The 14,903-nt window shown below is 48.9% G+C and overlaps 2 protein-coding genes across 4 annotated transcripts in view; one reads left to right on the top strand and one right to left on the bottom strand.

Annotated features, from left to right (window-relative positions):
- NDRG1 (N-myc downstream regulated 1) overlaps positions 1 to 5,209 on the top strand; it is a 55,227-nt gene extending 50,018 nt beyond the window's left edge. Inside the window, exons 15-16 of the mRNA XM_026495378.4 lie at positions 34 to 85; positions 3,296 to 5,209. Of these exons, the coding sequence (XP_026351163.1) occupies positions 34 to 85; positions 3,296 to 3,507 (264 nt within the window). The 3' untranslated portion in view covers positions 3,508 to 5,209. The remainder of the gene's footprint in view (positions 1 to 33; positions 86 to 3,295) is intronic.
- Positions 5,210 to 10,431: 5,222 nt separating this feature from the next.
- The window catches only part of CCN4 (cellular communication network factor 4), a 37,799-nt gene continuing 33,327 nt past the window's right edge, over positions 10,432 to 14,903 (bottom strand). For all 3 annotated transcript variants that reach the window (XM_057307954.1, XM_026495379.4, XM_057307955.1), the window contains one exon: positions 10,432 to 14,536. In XM_057307954.1, the coding sequence (XP_057163937.1) occupies positions 14,237 to 14,536 (300 nt within the window). In that variant the 3' untranslated portion in view covers positions 10,432 to 14,236. The remainder of the gene's footprint in view (positions 14,537 to 14,903) is intronic.

Raw genomic sequence — 14,903 nt, 5'->3', positions numbered from 1 at the left:
CCACTGACCATACTTCCCCTTTTGCTCTTGCAGCCAGCCAAGCTTGCCGAGGCCTTCAAGTACTTCGTGCAGGGCATGGGATACAGTAAGTGTGGGCTTCCCGGGCAGGGGTGGGGTGAGGGGCAGGCGTGCGAGTTGAAAACGCAGTGGCCTGAACCGGGCTTCAGTGAGTGTTCTGTATCACCTTGGCCAAGCTCAGCTTTTTGCAAACTAGGAAGGTCAGGGGAAGAAATATTTCAGTATGTGGAAGATGGGCGGCCATGCAGGGGTTCTAACACCTTCTTTATACCACGGGGGCTTCATCTCCCTCCACGGATGAACAGGCGTGGTTTCATAGCAGGGAATTTTCTTTAGATTTAGGTGAGGACTGACTCTTTAAGCACCAAAAAGAGAACCGTGAAACCGTGAAAATCTTTTACATTTTGGTTACATGCTTGCTTTCTTTTCTTTTTTTAAGTTCAACTTAATTAACGTATAGTGTCTTATTAGTTTCAGAGGTAAAATTTAGTGATTCATCAGTTGCACGTATATGATCACGTGCTTTCTAAAGAGACTTCCGGTTGTCGTGGTGACCATGGTGGTGGTGATGGTAGTGATGAAAGATGATTAGTAAATCCATTTTTTCTCATTTAACCATCACAGTGATCCTACATGATACTGTCTCTCTCTCTCTCTTTTTTTTTAGAGCGAGAGAGTACACGTGCACATGAGTGGGGCGAGGGGCAGGGGGAGGCAGGAGAGAATCTTAGGCAGGGTCCACACTCGGTGCGGAGCCCAGTGAGGGACTCAGTCTAACGACCCTGAGATCATGAGCTGAGCCAAAATCAAGAGTTGGACGCTAAAACCAACTGAGCCACCCAGGCGCCCCATCCTGGGAGATCCTCTTACCCTCCCTCATCTTACAAATGGTGGAGCTGAGGTTTGGAGAGACAAAGCAAGGAGCGCAGTGGGGATCTCTGAAAGTTCTTTCAAAACCGTAAAGCTCTATGTAAGCGGGTGATAAAGTGGCTTATATTCAAGACAGTGCATCTCTTCCAAATCCTTGGATTTGGGAATTGAAGGGTAAATAGAAGCATAATTCAAGAACCTGCTGTTTCTTGCATGACGGTTATAGTTGATTCATTAGACACGTCCAGCCCTTTTGCAGAAACGCAGTCCTGTGAGCAGGACAGAGAATGCCAAGTGTAAGCCCTCGGTTGGGTAGCGGCCACAGATGGTGCCACTGGAGGTGTGAGCCGTGACGTGGCTCTTTGGCTCTTTCTGCCGACTGCTTAGAATTAGAATTTATGTGCCCATCTTAACGAGGAAGTCTGAATGTCTAATGTCTTCCGTTTTTTTCTCCCCCCCCCGAGACTTAAACTATTCGTTCATTTAAAATAGTAATGGTATATTTGGTAAGCTGACCGCAGTCTTAAGATTGGCCACCGCCGTGTTTGGTTTCTAGAGAGGCCAGGAGCCGGTGAGCCTGGTTTACATGCTGCGGGCCGAGTCCATGTCCCTGGGTGCCCTGTTCCAACAGAGAACATCTGTCTGCGGGTCTTCTGCCTTCCGCTGGGCGGACTCGATTTCCCTGGCAGGACGTACATCGTGACTCGTTTGCCTTGGACCTGCCCTGGGCTTGGATTTCTGCCTCGAAAGTGTATTCTGGGGGAAAGGAAGTGAAGGCAGGCCTTGTTCCCTCCAACACACACACACACACACCAGCTTCTATTTTCAGAAAGCTGAAGCATCCGGCAGGTTACAGGGGAAGAGTGCAGGACGAGCTTTTGTCCCAGAGGCATGAACCACAGAGAAAGCCAGTAGTCATCTACGGGAGCGCCTGTTCAAGCTGGGCCAGGCATGACTCGCTCTTTGTATCCATGACACCCTTCTGTGGTCACCCTCGAGCCCTGCGAGGTCAGGAAGACTCAGTTTAGGGGTTGAGAAATAGGGGCTCAGGAAACAATACGTGAGCTACAGATGTGGGAGCGATCCCGAGCTCTCTGGATTTAAACACTAGCTCTTGGAGAAGGGAATTCAGCACAGCAAGGAGATTAGTTTGTTTGTGGGTATGTGTCCCAGCAAGCCAACCCTGTGCCCACTGAGTGACGGAACCCCTGCATGTGTGCGTATTTATCGGTTGCCTCTGATGGTGACGTCGGTTGTTCAACGCGGCCTTTACGGTGATGCTTTCTGTGGGAGGTGTACTGGTTTCCTGTCGCTGCTGGAACAAGTCTCCACAAACTGGATGGCTTAAAAAACTCAGAAATGTGTTCTTCCACAATACTACAGTTCTAGAAGCTGGAAGTCCAAAATCAAGATGTACGCAGGGTCAGCTCCTCTCGGAGGTTCTCGAGAGATCTTTCCTTGTCTCATCTCAGCTACTGGAGGGAGCTGCCCGCCCTTGCTGTTCCTTGGCTTGTAGCCACATGACTCCCATCTCTGCTCTGTGTTCACGTGGCCTTCTTCCGTGTGCACGTGTGTGTGTGTGTGTGTGTGTGTGTGTGTGTGTGTGTAGGGGTGTTCTGTCTCCTCTTATGAGCAGCCAGCCTAATCCAGTATGACCCCATCTTAACAAAATGTATTGGCAAGGACCGTATTTCCATTCTTAGATTCTGGTGGCTATGAATTTGGGGCTGGTGGCTCTGAGTTTGTCGGGGGGGGGGTGTGTCAAGAGCAGGATTCAGCTCAGTGCAGGTGGGGGGGATCGCTTTGTCTTCATTTCACTTTCTCAGCTATCTGCTCTGTGCAAGGGTATTTTAAGTCTTGAAGGATGGACGGTGTCATTGATAGTTCCTGGGAGCTCACAGGCTTCTCTGCAAGAGATGACAGTGACCGCTGGGCCGCAGATTTGCTGGGTGGCCTCGGTTTCCCCACCTGGGGCGTGGAGGGATTAGCCCAGCTGATGCCCTCCAGAGATTGTAGACAGGAGGGAGTTGTGGCACGCGGGCACACACAGAGGTGCCGATACTGGGCGATCGGTATTCCCATTTTACTGATGGGGATGGAGGGCTCAGAGAGGGACACTTCCAGAGTCACACAGCTGTAAGCAAGTGGCAGACTTGGCCTTCAGACCCACCTCTAGGCTCAGGCCACCATGTGATTGCAAGTCCTTACCACCACCGGGCCCTTGCTCTTCGTCTCTGTGAGTGGATACAGAGAGGATGGGGAGCCCGGTGGCTGGATGGCCGCAGGGACAGACAGGTCAGGCAGGAGGAGGCCCCAAGGCAGGAGGAGGGCCCATTGCTGGCATGCGGGTGCCCCTGGCATTCTCTAACTGGGTCCCTAACCGGGTGCCTCTTCTCTCTCTCCCCAGTGCCCTCGGCCAGTATGACTCGCCTGATGCGCTCCCGCACGGCCTCTGGCTCCAGCGTCACGTCCCTGGAGGGCGCCCGCAGCCGCTCCCACACCAGCGAGGGCGCCCGCAGCCGCTCCCACACCAGCGAGGGTGCTCGCCTGGACATCACCCCCAACTCCGGGGCCACGGGCAACAACGCCGGGCCCAAGTCCATGGAGGTGTCCTGCTAGGCGGCCTATAGCACGGCCGCCCCTGGACTCTGGGCTCGCGCAGCTGCCCTTCCTACAGCCCTTCCCGCCCCCGCCTGCCACACCACACGTAACTCGTATTAACCCAAAGCTTATGGCGTAAGAGAGCTCTGGGGGGACACAGTTAGACTGGGCTTGTCAAGGGCGCCTTTCCCAGCAGCGGCAGGGTGGGCGGACCAAAGGGAAGAAGCATCTCCGTGTCCTGTGCTCATTGACGGGTGGCCTGGTGGCCACCCTCCTACCCTCCCTCAGAGACGCCAAACTGCCAAAAACAAGACACGCCGCCCTAAACACTTCCTCAGTCCAGGCCTAGGCTGACCCGGGCATCCTGGTCCTCAAGGGCATTTCGTCGGAAGCCCAGCCCCTCTATTTCCTGTTTCCTCTCCAACTAAAGACAAACTGACCCAGTTTCTGGAAACAGAACCCTGTTCTGATTTGGGGAGGGGGAGAGCAGCAGATTGTGGGTCGCTCTTTTTAACTCAACAAAACAGGAAGCGGGGGAGAAGTGGAATTTACGTGGAGGCTAGAATGCTTAGAAAAACAAATTACGCAGTCGATGTGAAGACACAGATTTTTAAAGTTTGTGTATATATCCACTTTTTAATGCTGAAACATACAAGCCTGTTCTTCTGGCATCCTTTCAATGGACAATGAAAGTGGGCAGCAAAATTCTCTGGGCTTTCCAAAGAAATGGTCTTGGTAAACATTGGTATCATTGAATTCGGGCCTTTGGCTCTGCCCTCTGCCTCCTTCTCCACGGCCCCGACTTCCCACCCCAAATACGTGAGTGATGATTTCGTTCATGGGGAAGACGACTTAGGTTTGTGCTTGCTTTCTTTGCTATGGAGGGAAACATTCCAAACAGCTGTATTTGGCTGTGATGAGTCTCCATGCAGTGGGGGGAGGGGCAGGGGCATTGGGGTTCGGGGTGGGGGGCGTTTGGGTTATTAGATGTATAAGGGATTTTCTGTGGTTGTGATGGGATCCAGTGCAGTCATGATTTCAGTCGATCCCACCCTGGTTCCCAGGAATCTTGTGTGATTGAGTTAAATCCAGCTTCTGATCTCTGACAAACGGGGTTGAATCTGAACTTGACAGTGGAACGTTTCTGACCTGGAAACATCATTGGATCTCCGGGTAGAACCGTTCGCTCTTGCAGGGGGTGGGGATTCACACGGGGAATGTTGGCTGAGAAGATGAAAGGATTCTGGAATACTCCACGGGATTTCCTTCCCTCTCCTGCCTTCCCCTCTTCCCTGCCCCTCTAACCTTTTGCTGAATGGGGCGGCACCACTGACATTTCTGGGCAACGTCAGCGTCGCTGTCAAGTTCCTGTACTACTGGCTTTTGATTTTCATTTTGGCTAACCATGGATCTTCTTAGAGGAAGTTGGATCTGAGTGGGAGGAATCATCGTGCGAATCAGCCGCTGGGGCCTGGTGCTTTCCAGGACCCTAGAGTTGGTAGAAGGAAGTAGTCAAGGCTTCTAGGTAGCTGGAGGGGCAGGGACTCAGTTTCCTGCCCCTGCCACCCGGAGGCTTCCCTGGACCTGTGCAGAAAGGTTAGGGGTCAGGGCAGGAGTGGCTGACTCGAGACAGGAAACTGTTGTGTACAAGTCTTTCCAGAGGAGTTTCTTAATGAGATATTTGTATTTATTTCCAGACCAATAAATTTGTAACTTTGCAGTGGCTTGTGTCTTTTTCCTCTGAGAGATCGTGCGTGCTGCCCCACGGTCGCGAGAGGGTCCTTCCTTACCTGGCTCTCCTGACACCCGCCTTAGGGCATCACTGTCCCCTGAGAATATAATGTGAGCCACCGATGTAAGTTTACGTTTTCTAACAGCTGTATTTTAGATAGAAGCAAGTGAAATTAATTTTAATCCCGTATTTCCCTTAACCCAGCATATCCGATATATGACCATTTCAATATAGAATCAATATGACAGTGACGAAGCTGACGGACCTGCTTTAGGCTAAGAAAACCAGTGAGTATTCCACACCCCAGCACCTCTTAATTCAGACCAGCCCTGTTTCAGGGGCTCAGTAGCTCAGGCAGGACCGCAACAAAGGGTTAAAGCTTTTCAACCTATATTTAGAAGGAAACGTCTTTTTTTTTTACATTTTATTTTCATTACAGGAAAACATGTGATAAAACCACTCCCGTTCTCACACCCAGCGACAATGACTATAATGCTTGTTTCTGCTGTACTGAAAAAAAATGTAAACACAGGTTTTAGGATGATGTCCCATCTTTATTTAGGCTTCTTAGGATTAGTTTAAAATTCACAGAGCAATTGCGAAGATGATGCAGAGTCCCTCTGTACCCCCACACCGAGTTTCCCTGTTGGTAATACCTCCCATCCGTATGGTGCACTGGTCACAACTAAGAAATCAACATTGACATATTACTAGTAACTAAGCTCCATACTTGATGGGAATGTCACGAGTTTGTCCCTGTTGTCCTTTTTCTGGCTCTGGATCCCACCCAGGATGTCACAGTATATGTGGTCCTCATGTCGCAAGTTCCTTCGGCCTGTAATGGTGTCTCTACTTTCCTTGCTTTTGATGACCTTGACAAGTTTTGAGAAGCACTAGTCAGGCATTTTGTAGAATGTCCCTCATTGAAGGTTTCTATCTATGGTAGCTGTTCTCGTGCCTCAACTGGGGTGATGGGTTTTTGGAAGAAAGACCACAGAGGTGAAGTGCCATACCAATGGCATGATGGGTCACCAGGAGTCCTCCCCCGCCCCCGCCATGCCGTTGACCTTGATCACCTGGCTGAGGCCATGTTAGCCAGGGTTCTCCACTACCCTGTTACTTTTTCCGCTTTCCCACACTTGTTGTTTGGAAGGAAGTCACTAAATCAGCCCCCACTCGAGTCCGCTTTCCCTTTTAAATCGCTATCCTGCTGTTATTTATACTGGATTTTCTTCCCTTACATGGAAGAGTTTCTTCGAATGTGTGATCGCTATAAAACTTGACATCTGCATTATGGTACAGGGAGTGGATATGCTGTAGTTTCAGAAATAGATTTGGAGTGGCAAGGAGGAGTTAGGTAAGAAGGCATTCCTAGCCACGGGGCCCGTGTGGACTCCTGTGTGGAGGAGGGAAGATGTGTGCCCTTGTAAGGAGCTCATAGTGTAGTCCGGGGCAGGTGACAACGAGCGCTGGGCGCAGCAAGCAGTGAGGCAGGAAGTTTTATATGTGGAAAAATAGATATGATCACAAAAGAAACTACTTAAGAGTGACATGTGATTATCCCCATGTCACAACTAATAGCTTGTGCGTCTACTAAGTTAAATAGTAGCATCGAGGCCGATCTCAGCATAATTTCAAGGTAGTGATAAGCGGAAGATGTGGAGATAGCCGCCACAATGTGATTTCAGCTGGTGATATTGGGGTGTGCTGCCTCCGCTTACACAGGGTATGCTGAACAGCAATTAGAGACCAGTCAACCCAAAGACGCAGTTTACTGTCATCCCAGTCCACGCCCCCTGAATTCTAAATACTGACCGCTGGTTGGAGGACCCCAGGTTGGGGAGACTGACTTTAGACACAGGAGTAGGAGCTTTTCCCACACTCAATAGTAAGCACCTTTTCTGTGTTGGGTGCTGTGCAGAGTCAGAACAGAGAAAGGGTGGGGGATGGAAGACCTGGGAAGCAAGCACCGTAGCAGGGGGTGCCTATGCCAGCTGTGGGAGTCGGGCTGTGGCGCAGCGGCGGCTGGACCTGCCACGCTCAGTGGCTCAGGGCTCAGGCTTCCACCGAGGGAAGGAACTTACAGGTGTTTGCCTGCACTGGATGCTGTGAGAGCGTGTACTCAGAGGATTTTTGCCAGCTGGGAATCTATTTCTGTTCTAGCTGCTTGTTTTGGTTTCTGTGCCCTAACCCTTGGGTTTCAGTAGTAGCCAGGAGAGCAAGTGTGCACTGAGATGAGCCATGTGTGGAATCTGAAGGGACAGTGGGGGCCCTTCACCTGCCACCTTCTTCATTGTCCCTTCTCAGACACAACCTCACTGTTTGTCATTGGATTGGTCCCTTGATGTAGCCCCACTCCATCTGGTTACATACTTGTCTTGGGCTACTTAGGCTGCATGGAAATCCTTCGGTTGTGTCCCACGTGGAATCCAAGGGCAGAAGGCAAAACCTGGACATGTGAGGTTGGAGACCAGATGAGGGAGGGGACCTGGAGAGCAGCACATCAGCCTTGTTCTCTGTTTTCCCAAGTTCAGATTTCTTTGTATCTCCAAAGCATAAAACGCTAGTCCTAACCCAAAGGCTATCACCTTCAGGTTCTTGGACATGGAACCAATCAGGTTGTTGTGTCTCCTCAGGGAAAGAAAATCATTGATTCAGCTTGACTTAGGTGTCCACTTGCTGGCCAATCAACTATGACTGGATTCACCCCCCCCCCACATAAATGCATTGGGGTTCTAAGCAATTGATGTAGTAACAGGTGAATTGTCGTGTGCTCTGCATGGTTAAATTCATTGACAGCCAAACTCACTGTTGGAAGACAGAGCCTTCCTCACCCCTGCTCTGGGAAGTGTTTTCTTAATGCCCTGCCCTCTGCAGGAAGCACCTGCCACGTGACTAGGGGGCCCTGCAGAGCAGGACCCAGTAACCCAGTAGTCCGTGTGGTATTTGTAATATGGATTACCTTAGGCATCCTTTTCTCCAATACCAGCATTTCTTTTGTATCTCCAGGGCCAGCAGAGATGCCCAGCACATAACAGGAGGTTTTTGTTAAATAGATAAACACTTCCTCTAATAAGAGTAATATTTAGCAAGTATTATTTTTCTGTATTATTTTTTTTTCTTTTTATTCTTTATCTGTGAGGATGAGTTATCCTTGTTTCACAGATAAGAAAGCCAAGGCTCAGGGAGATTAAATGGTTTGTCCAGTCATTTCTAAAATAGACCACGTCCCTCTCTGCCTTGTAAAACAGTCACTGAGCGCATGACAAACACAACCACCTACTGATGTCTTGGGATTGCAGAACCTCAGTTAGCTCCCCGGGCTGAAACTACAGATGCCCTGAAGGCTCTTATTGCTTGTGGAGATGTTTGTCTCTCTGTTAAATAGTCCCACCCAGGCTCGGGTGACCTGTGTCTTACCGTATCTTCTACCTGGTTCTTAATTCTCCCTGTCTCCTCTGCTGGCAGGCTGACATTTTCTCACTGCTATCAATAAGCCTGCTTTAAGCAGCTTCCTTTCCCTTTATATGGGATGGACTGAGAAATCCACTTTGTTAGTATTGTGTGAAAGACAAGAGCAGTCCGGTTTAGCATGGAAATCTGGAAACTTATAGAATGTAATATATGAAAACATATGTGGGTACGATGCCAGCTTTCCATCTCCTTAGAAGTCATTTTTGCTCAGTTCTATGTTGGGAAAGAACCCAGATTTGCTGAAACTTGAATTTCTTGATGTGTAGGATGCTTTAGCATTTTCATTTCATCAGGGAGGGGATCGAGAACACTGGCATCTCTGCCATATGCTTTTTTACCTTCACAATAAAATGCTCTGGCCATTTCCCCCAAATCCCATGTTCCCAAAACTTCACCCACCTGATAAACCATCAAGAATTTCTCCCCAAATCTGCACATTTACCTTAATCTGGGGCATTTATAGGACTCCATGATCTAACGTCCAATTTCGAGAAAGGTATGCTGCAGAATAGAAGTGTTCTTGGAAATAATTCATGCGGCAATTATCCTTGTATCGGAATTGATTCTCCCCCACCTTTATTATAATAGCATAAAGTGTTTTGGAGGTAGTGGAGGAGGGGGATTTGACCAGAAGGCATCAAACATGTCTTTCACCCCATGTACTCAGCCATGTATGCACATCTGTTCACACAGCAGAACACATGTCGTGCGCAGCGCTGGGTTTGGGAGACAGACAAGTATGGCACCTTTCCTGCCTTAAAGGAGCAGGGTGTTTAATCAAATCATAGCATCTAATGAAGACATCAAATAAAAAAGTTAAGGGATCAAGGAGCATTTGACTAAAGTAAATAAAGCACTCCACTGAACATTGGTGACACTTTTTCTTTATATTTGCTTCTGTGAAATAACGATCCAAAAAAATAAAATACACAGACACATGCACTGAATCCAATTTTTACTCTAGTTTTGCTGATTATCCCCTATTCACGAGGACAAGGAAAATCGGCCAATAATAGCTGGTTTAGTGAAGCGCTTACGGTGCGCCAAGCTGTGTTCTCAAACTGTCCACGCTGTTTGCATTTATCTCATCACGTCGTCACCACCACGAGGCAGGTGCTTTCACTTTCTGCATTTCACAGCTGAGGAAACCGAGGCTCAGGTGGGTTCAGGGAGGAATCCCAGTAAGGAATAAAGTATAAAAAGATCCACTTGACTCCCAAAGTCAGAGCCGTTTCCATATAATCCCGCAACCTCCCTTACAGTTCTCTCTACTCCCACCGGTTCCTAAGGCAGCTGGCAATGAATACCCACCCTATCCATCTCTCCATGCGTCCAACCCCTGCTTACCCAGTCCCTGACACGCGCCACGCACCGTGCTAGTCCCAGAGGATGCAGTCAGAGTCCCTGACCTCAAGGCACCCCCAGCCTAGTTGGAGATGCAGAAAGGCATGGAATAAATGAGTCAGTGAATGAACGAACAAACGCATGAATGCTTAAGTTTCCTTTTTATATTTACGGGAGGTGTCTTCCAGCCTGGACCCATTTGTAGTGCCGATCTTTTGTGAATTCCAGAACTCATCCTTCTGAGCCCATCTCCAAACTTGTACTATTTTTATTACCATACATAAAATATCTGGGACCTACTTTGCACCATCTGCACATTTACTGAACGTACGCTACACTCTGTCGTTGCGCATCGTAACTGAACGTACAAGAAAATCCACCAAATCCAGGAAGTGATTTTGCTGATGATTTATTGCTTTAAGAAGAAAAGCATAAACGGGGAATTTGAGCAATGAAAATCCTTCACATTGAACAAACACATGCTATGCTACACAAATCATGAGAAAAATGAGGAATGTTGTAAAACGTGACAGATTGCCCAAGTGCTGCTTGTCCTCTATTGGGAAATTCCAAGACATTCCTTCTCTTGTATTTTTTAGTCACTTGCAAAAATGGCGAAAGGATACTTAAATATGAAGTCACAGTCTGAAAATAGATATAGAGACACGCACGCGCGCACACACACACACACACGTGTATGTGCAGAAATACACAGGTGACCATTCTGACCGTTCATGAGTCCCAGCTGTGCAGGCTTACGGCAGTTACTTCGGGTCAAGATAAGTCTTTAAAAAAGCAGTGACCTAATTCAATATAATAGTCAGGGGCTACATTGCTTCCCCATTATCTCTAACACAGTACAATGTTAATGAGATTCTATCAGATGGTTCATATCATTCGACTCTACTTTCTTTACTCTCTGAATCACTTTGAAATTAACATTGCAATTACTGTCCAGCTGTCAGTAAAGCCTCTCTTGTAGCATTTGAATTGGGGGGCAGGCTAACTGGGCTGAGTGTCAGGAAAGACGGCTCGGGTGTGAGACCGACTCTGGGTTGCAATCCTGGTCCGCAGTTCACTAGCTGGTAAGACACTGAACAAATAACAACCTCTAGGAGCCCCAGTGTCTTATCTCTAAAACGGAGAAATGATTATAATGCCATATCTCATAGGTTTGCTATGAGGATTAAATAAGGTATGCAGTGAAGCACCTAGCCCCGGCCTGGCACTCAGGGGTGCTCCCCAAGTGCCGAGGATAGAGGTTTAGCAAGAACCAGTGGTTTGGTGAATGTAGGTTTCCTCTCTCTCATCACCTAAGCACGCCTGAGAAATTCCCTCTAAGCACTAATGTGAATTTCTTCAAAGGTTAACAAATTCTTAGCGTATCCTCCCCTCGGCCCGGAACGTGGCGTCACAAAGGGCCGGAGAGACCATCTATCTCATCTCCTGGATACCCTGCCAATGACACACTCTGCCGGGGGTCATCAGGCTCCGCCTGGAGGCCCCCCAGAGCAAGGCCCGGTTGACTAAGCAGGGATTTGGGCTCCTACTTGTTTTGGCTGACTTCTCAGCCTCTTTGAGTCTCAAACTTTTCATGTATAAAACAGGGACAAGAGGCTTACTCACAATTGTCGAGATCATTAGTAAGATAATTTAAAAGCTAGCAAAGGGGGTGGCACCTCGTAAGCTTTCAATAAAGGGACATTTTTGCATTGTGATTATTATTCCTAACTGTTATGAAAGTAGGTAGCACCAAGGCAGAGTGATTGTGGTTGCTAGAAAGATCTTCCTTACTTTGGTCCCAAACCTCCTTCCCCGTGACTTTAAAACATGGAGCGGAGGCTTTCCCTGCATAGGACAGGTTCCTTTCTCAAAACAAATACCAACTGGGGCCACTCTGGCCCACTCAGTCCCAGGGTAATCCCAGATTCCTCCAACCTGTCTTCCTAGGATCTTGGAAGCTTTGCTCATTTTCCCAAATTGGGATGCAGACGCATTAAGAACATAGCTCTTGGGTTTCTGCTGAATTTCAAATGTGGTTAGCTGTCATCCGGTCCTCATAATTTATAGATTTCACTCCGAGAAAATCCAACATAGATCCACACATGGGCTTACAGGAGAACCTATTCGTAGGGTGAATGCTCTTTGCACAAGAATTACTTTTTTTCAATAAAAATATACATTTCTTTAAATATTAAATGTCTCTTTCCCTATGGCACTTAAAATAAGATTTGGCTGATGAAAATTAGATTGGCACGTACCTTTGGAAGAAGAGAGCCTCTGAGTAAAAGTAGGGAAACATACATAGTTTCTTTTATTCATCAAATACATGATAAGCCCCACTGTATGGCTCGGACTGGGCCAAGCTCGTGGGAGGTCACATTCAGGAGGGCACCTTCCCAGTCCTTTTGTCCTCCCCCAGAATCCCTCTGCACACCACCCAGAATTCCCTCATCCTCAGCATTGGGTACACAGAATCATCTTTTAAATGCACGATGAGAGCTGCTTCTGATTCGGGGGGGGGGGGATCGGTAGGGGATCGTGGGTTTTTGTCTAGCCCATACATTTTTGGTTGCTCAGGCACCTACATTATCTGAAAGTCAGATACTCTTCTCTTGGGAAAGGAGCCAGAGACACAGTAGAAAGAGTGAAAAATGAGAGCGTGAAGTCAGTGATGCCGACATATTTTCCTGCTCGACACCTTTGGAAGCTCTAAGCGTAGGGGCAACAATGTGGGTTAGAAAGTCAGCCGGACTTGGGTTAGAATTCCCGGCCCTCCACTCACCAGCTGGGTGACCTTGGTCAAGGCTCCATACCTCTCTGACCTTCCATTTCACATTTGTAAGAACGGAAATGATAATGGGACTTTTCCGCATGATTACAAAGCTTCTGCACAAGCTAATGTGGATATAGCCCTGAGAACTAGGTCTGGTACACAAAAGGTACTAAATGAAAGAACTGTGACAGTAAATATTTATATTCTACTAATAAGATAAATAATAGCCTCGTTCTTTTTAAGCTCCCACCCCCTTTTTGGCTTTTAATCCCTGTAAAATGTATTTCTGTTTCTGAACAACTGGTAAGCCTCTGTCTTCACACCAGAACTGGGTTGTTTGGGTCAACAGACCCGAAGTCTCTGGAAGGGGTTACTATGGCAGAAAGAGAGGTATCCTGCGCCCAGGATGTGACCCGGCCCTGCTGCCCCAGGCTGATGCCAAGTAGATTCACTTCTTGGTTTGACCCACATACAGACTGGAACCGTGCCAGTTATTTCAAGTGGGTCTGGCCCGGACGTCAGCTGGGTCTCCCAGGGCTCCGCAAGAGCAGAAGAATGTTCCAGGATGCCACTCTCAGGGGTCACAGGGGTCATCACAGGGGCTCCTCCAACTCCCATGAGCCCCCAAGCAGGGACGGGGTCTGGACGCGCAGTGGACCTGGCCAGCTGCCCTGTGTCCTGTGGGTCAGCACCACGTTCAAGCCAGGGTCCGTCACTTCTTCTGAAAACTGGCTGACCCTGCTCTGACCCTGCAGTATTGACTGGAGCCTTTGCCCATGAATAAGAATGAAAGTTATCAAATTGCATTTCTGACCGAAATGGACCCAATTTGTACCCTTTACAGGGCAGGGATGAAGAGGGACTTAACCTCCACAAAGCCTGGGTTAACGAACACAATTTTCCATTAAAGATCAAAACCATTCACCTCACTTGGCAAATATTTGGTGACCTTAGGGTGTCCAAATCTTTGGAATCAGAGAAACTTGGGTGTGCTACGGTCAGAACTGTCTATTAGCGTGCCCCTTGGCAGGGCCCAGATGATAGACTGTTCCAGTGCCCTAAATCCCATCTGTCCTTCTGAATGATGCCTCGCTGACTCTGCTCCTCAGGACTCCGGCAAGATCAAGCAAGACTTCTGGTGACTTGGACAAGCTTGGGTTTGGTCCAGAATCGGTGGAGAAGGGCACTTTCTCTGGAGTGTAGGCAGCATGCTGCCAAGGAGAGGGACTCATCGTCTGAGCCCGAGCAGCACCCTAGTGGGTCATTCGGGTGGTTGGAGACAGGAGGGGGGGCCAAGGTTCTGGATCAGGATAGTTAGAAGTCAGTGGGAGGTGGACAAAGAAGGCTCAACTGTGGGCCTCAGAGGGCTGGCTGCTTTGCAAACATGGGACCAGGCCCCAAGCCCCGTGTTTTGTGCCTGCCTAATTGGCAATTTCTGAGAAGTCAGGGTAGGATTCTAAGTCAGCGAAGATATCATTGGGGTTCCTACAACTCAGGTTGCAGAAGCAAGCATTAATCCATAGGACCTGGCGGGAGAAGCCAGGCCCATCGGGACACTGGAAGGAGACGTCGATGGTCTTGGACTTGTAGGGGTTGCAGCACCTGCTGTCCGTGCAGACCCCGCAGTACTTCGGCCGATAGGAGCGCGTGCTGATGCAGCCCGCGAGAGTGAAGTTCATGGGTGCCTCTGGCTGGTACACGGCCAAACACTTCTTCCCTTCCTGCAGGAAAAGGAGGCTTCGGTTGGGGTGCTCAGAGGACGAACAGCCACGTTCCTCCCTCCAAGCTCTCAGTTCTCCCTCCGCACTCACCGTGAGGGACCGCCCCACCTGTCCTTCCTGTTGGCGGCCTCTTCAAGCTGGGAAGACCCTCCCCAAGCACAGCGAGACCCAGCCACATGACGCAGGACTAGCTGCGGACCTCACCGGTGGTTCTTTACACCCCGCAATGTCCTCTTGCCTACCTTGCCTACCTTTCTGCCTCGCCAATGCCCAGGACTCCGTCACAGTTTTACCAACACAGAATGCCCGTGTCACTTCTTCAGTTCACCCAGCGTCCCAGCTCGTGAGTAGCAGAGCCGTCACGGGG

The sequence above is a fragment of the Ursus arctos genome, unplaced genomic scaffold (assembly GCF_023065955.2).
Source record: "Ursus arctos isolate Adak ecotype North America unplaced genomic scaffold, UrsArc2.0 scaffold_6, whole genome shotgun sequence".
Lineage (NCBI taxonomy): Eukaryota > Metazoa > Chordata > Mammalia > Carnivora > Ursidae > Ursus > Ursus arctos.
The sequence above is the reverse complement of the archived record's forward strand: the minus strand, read 5'-3'. Positions and strand labels throughout refer to the sequence as shown.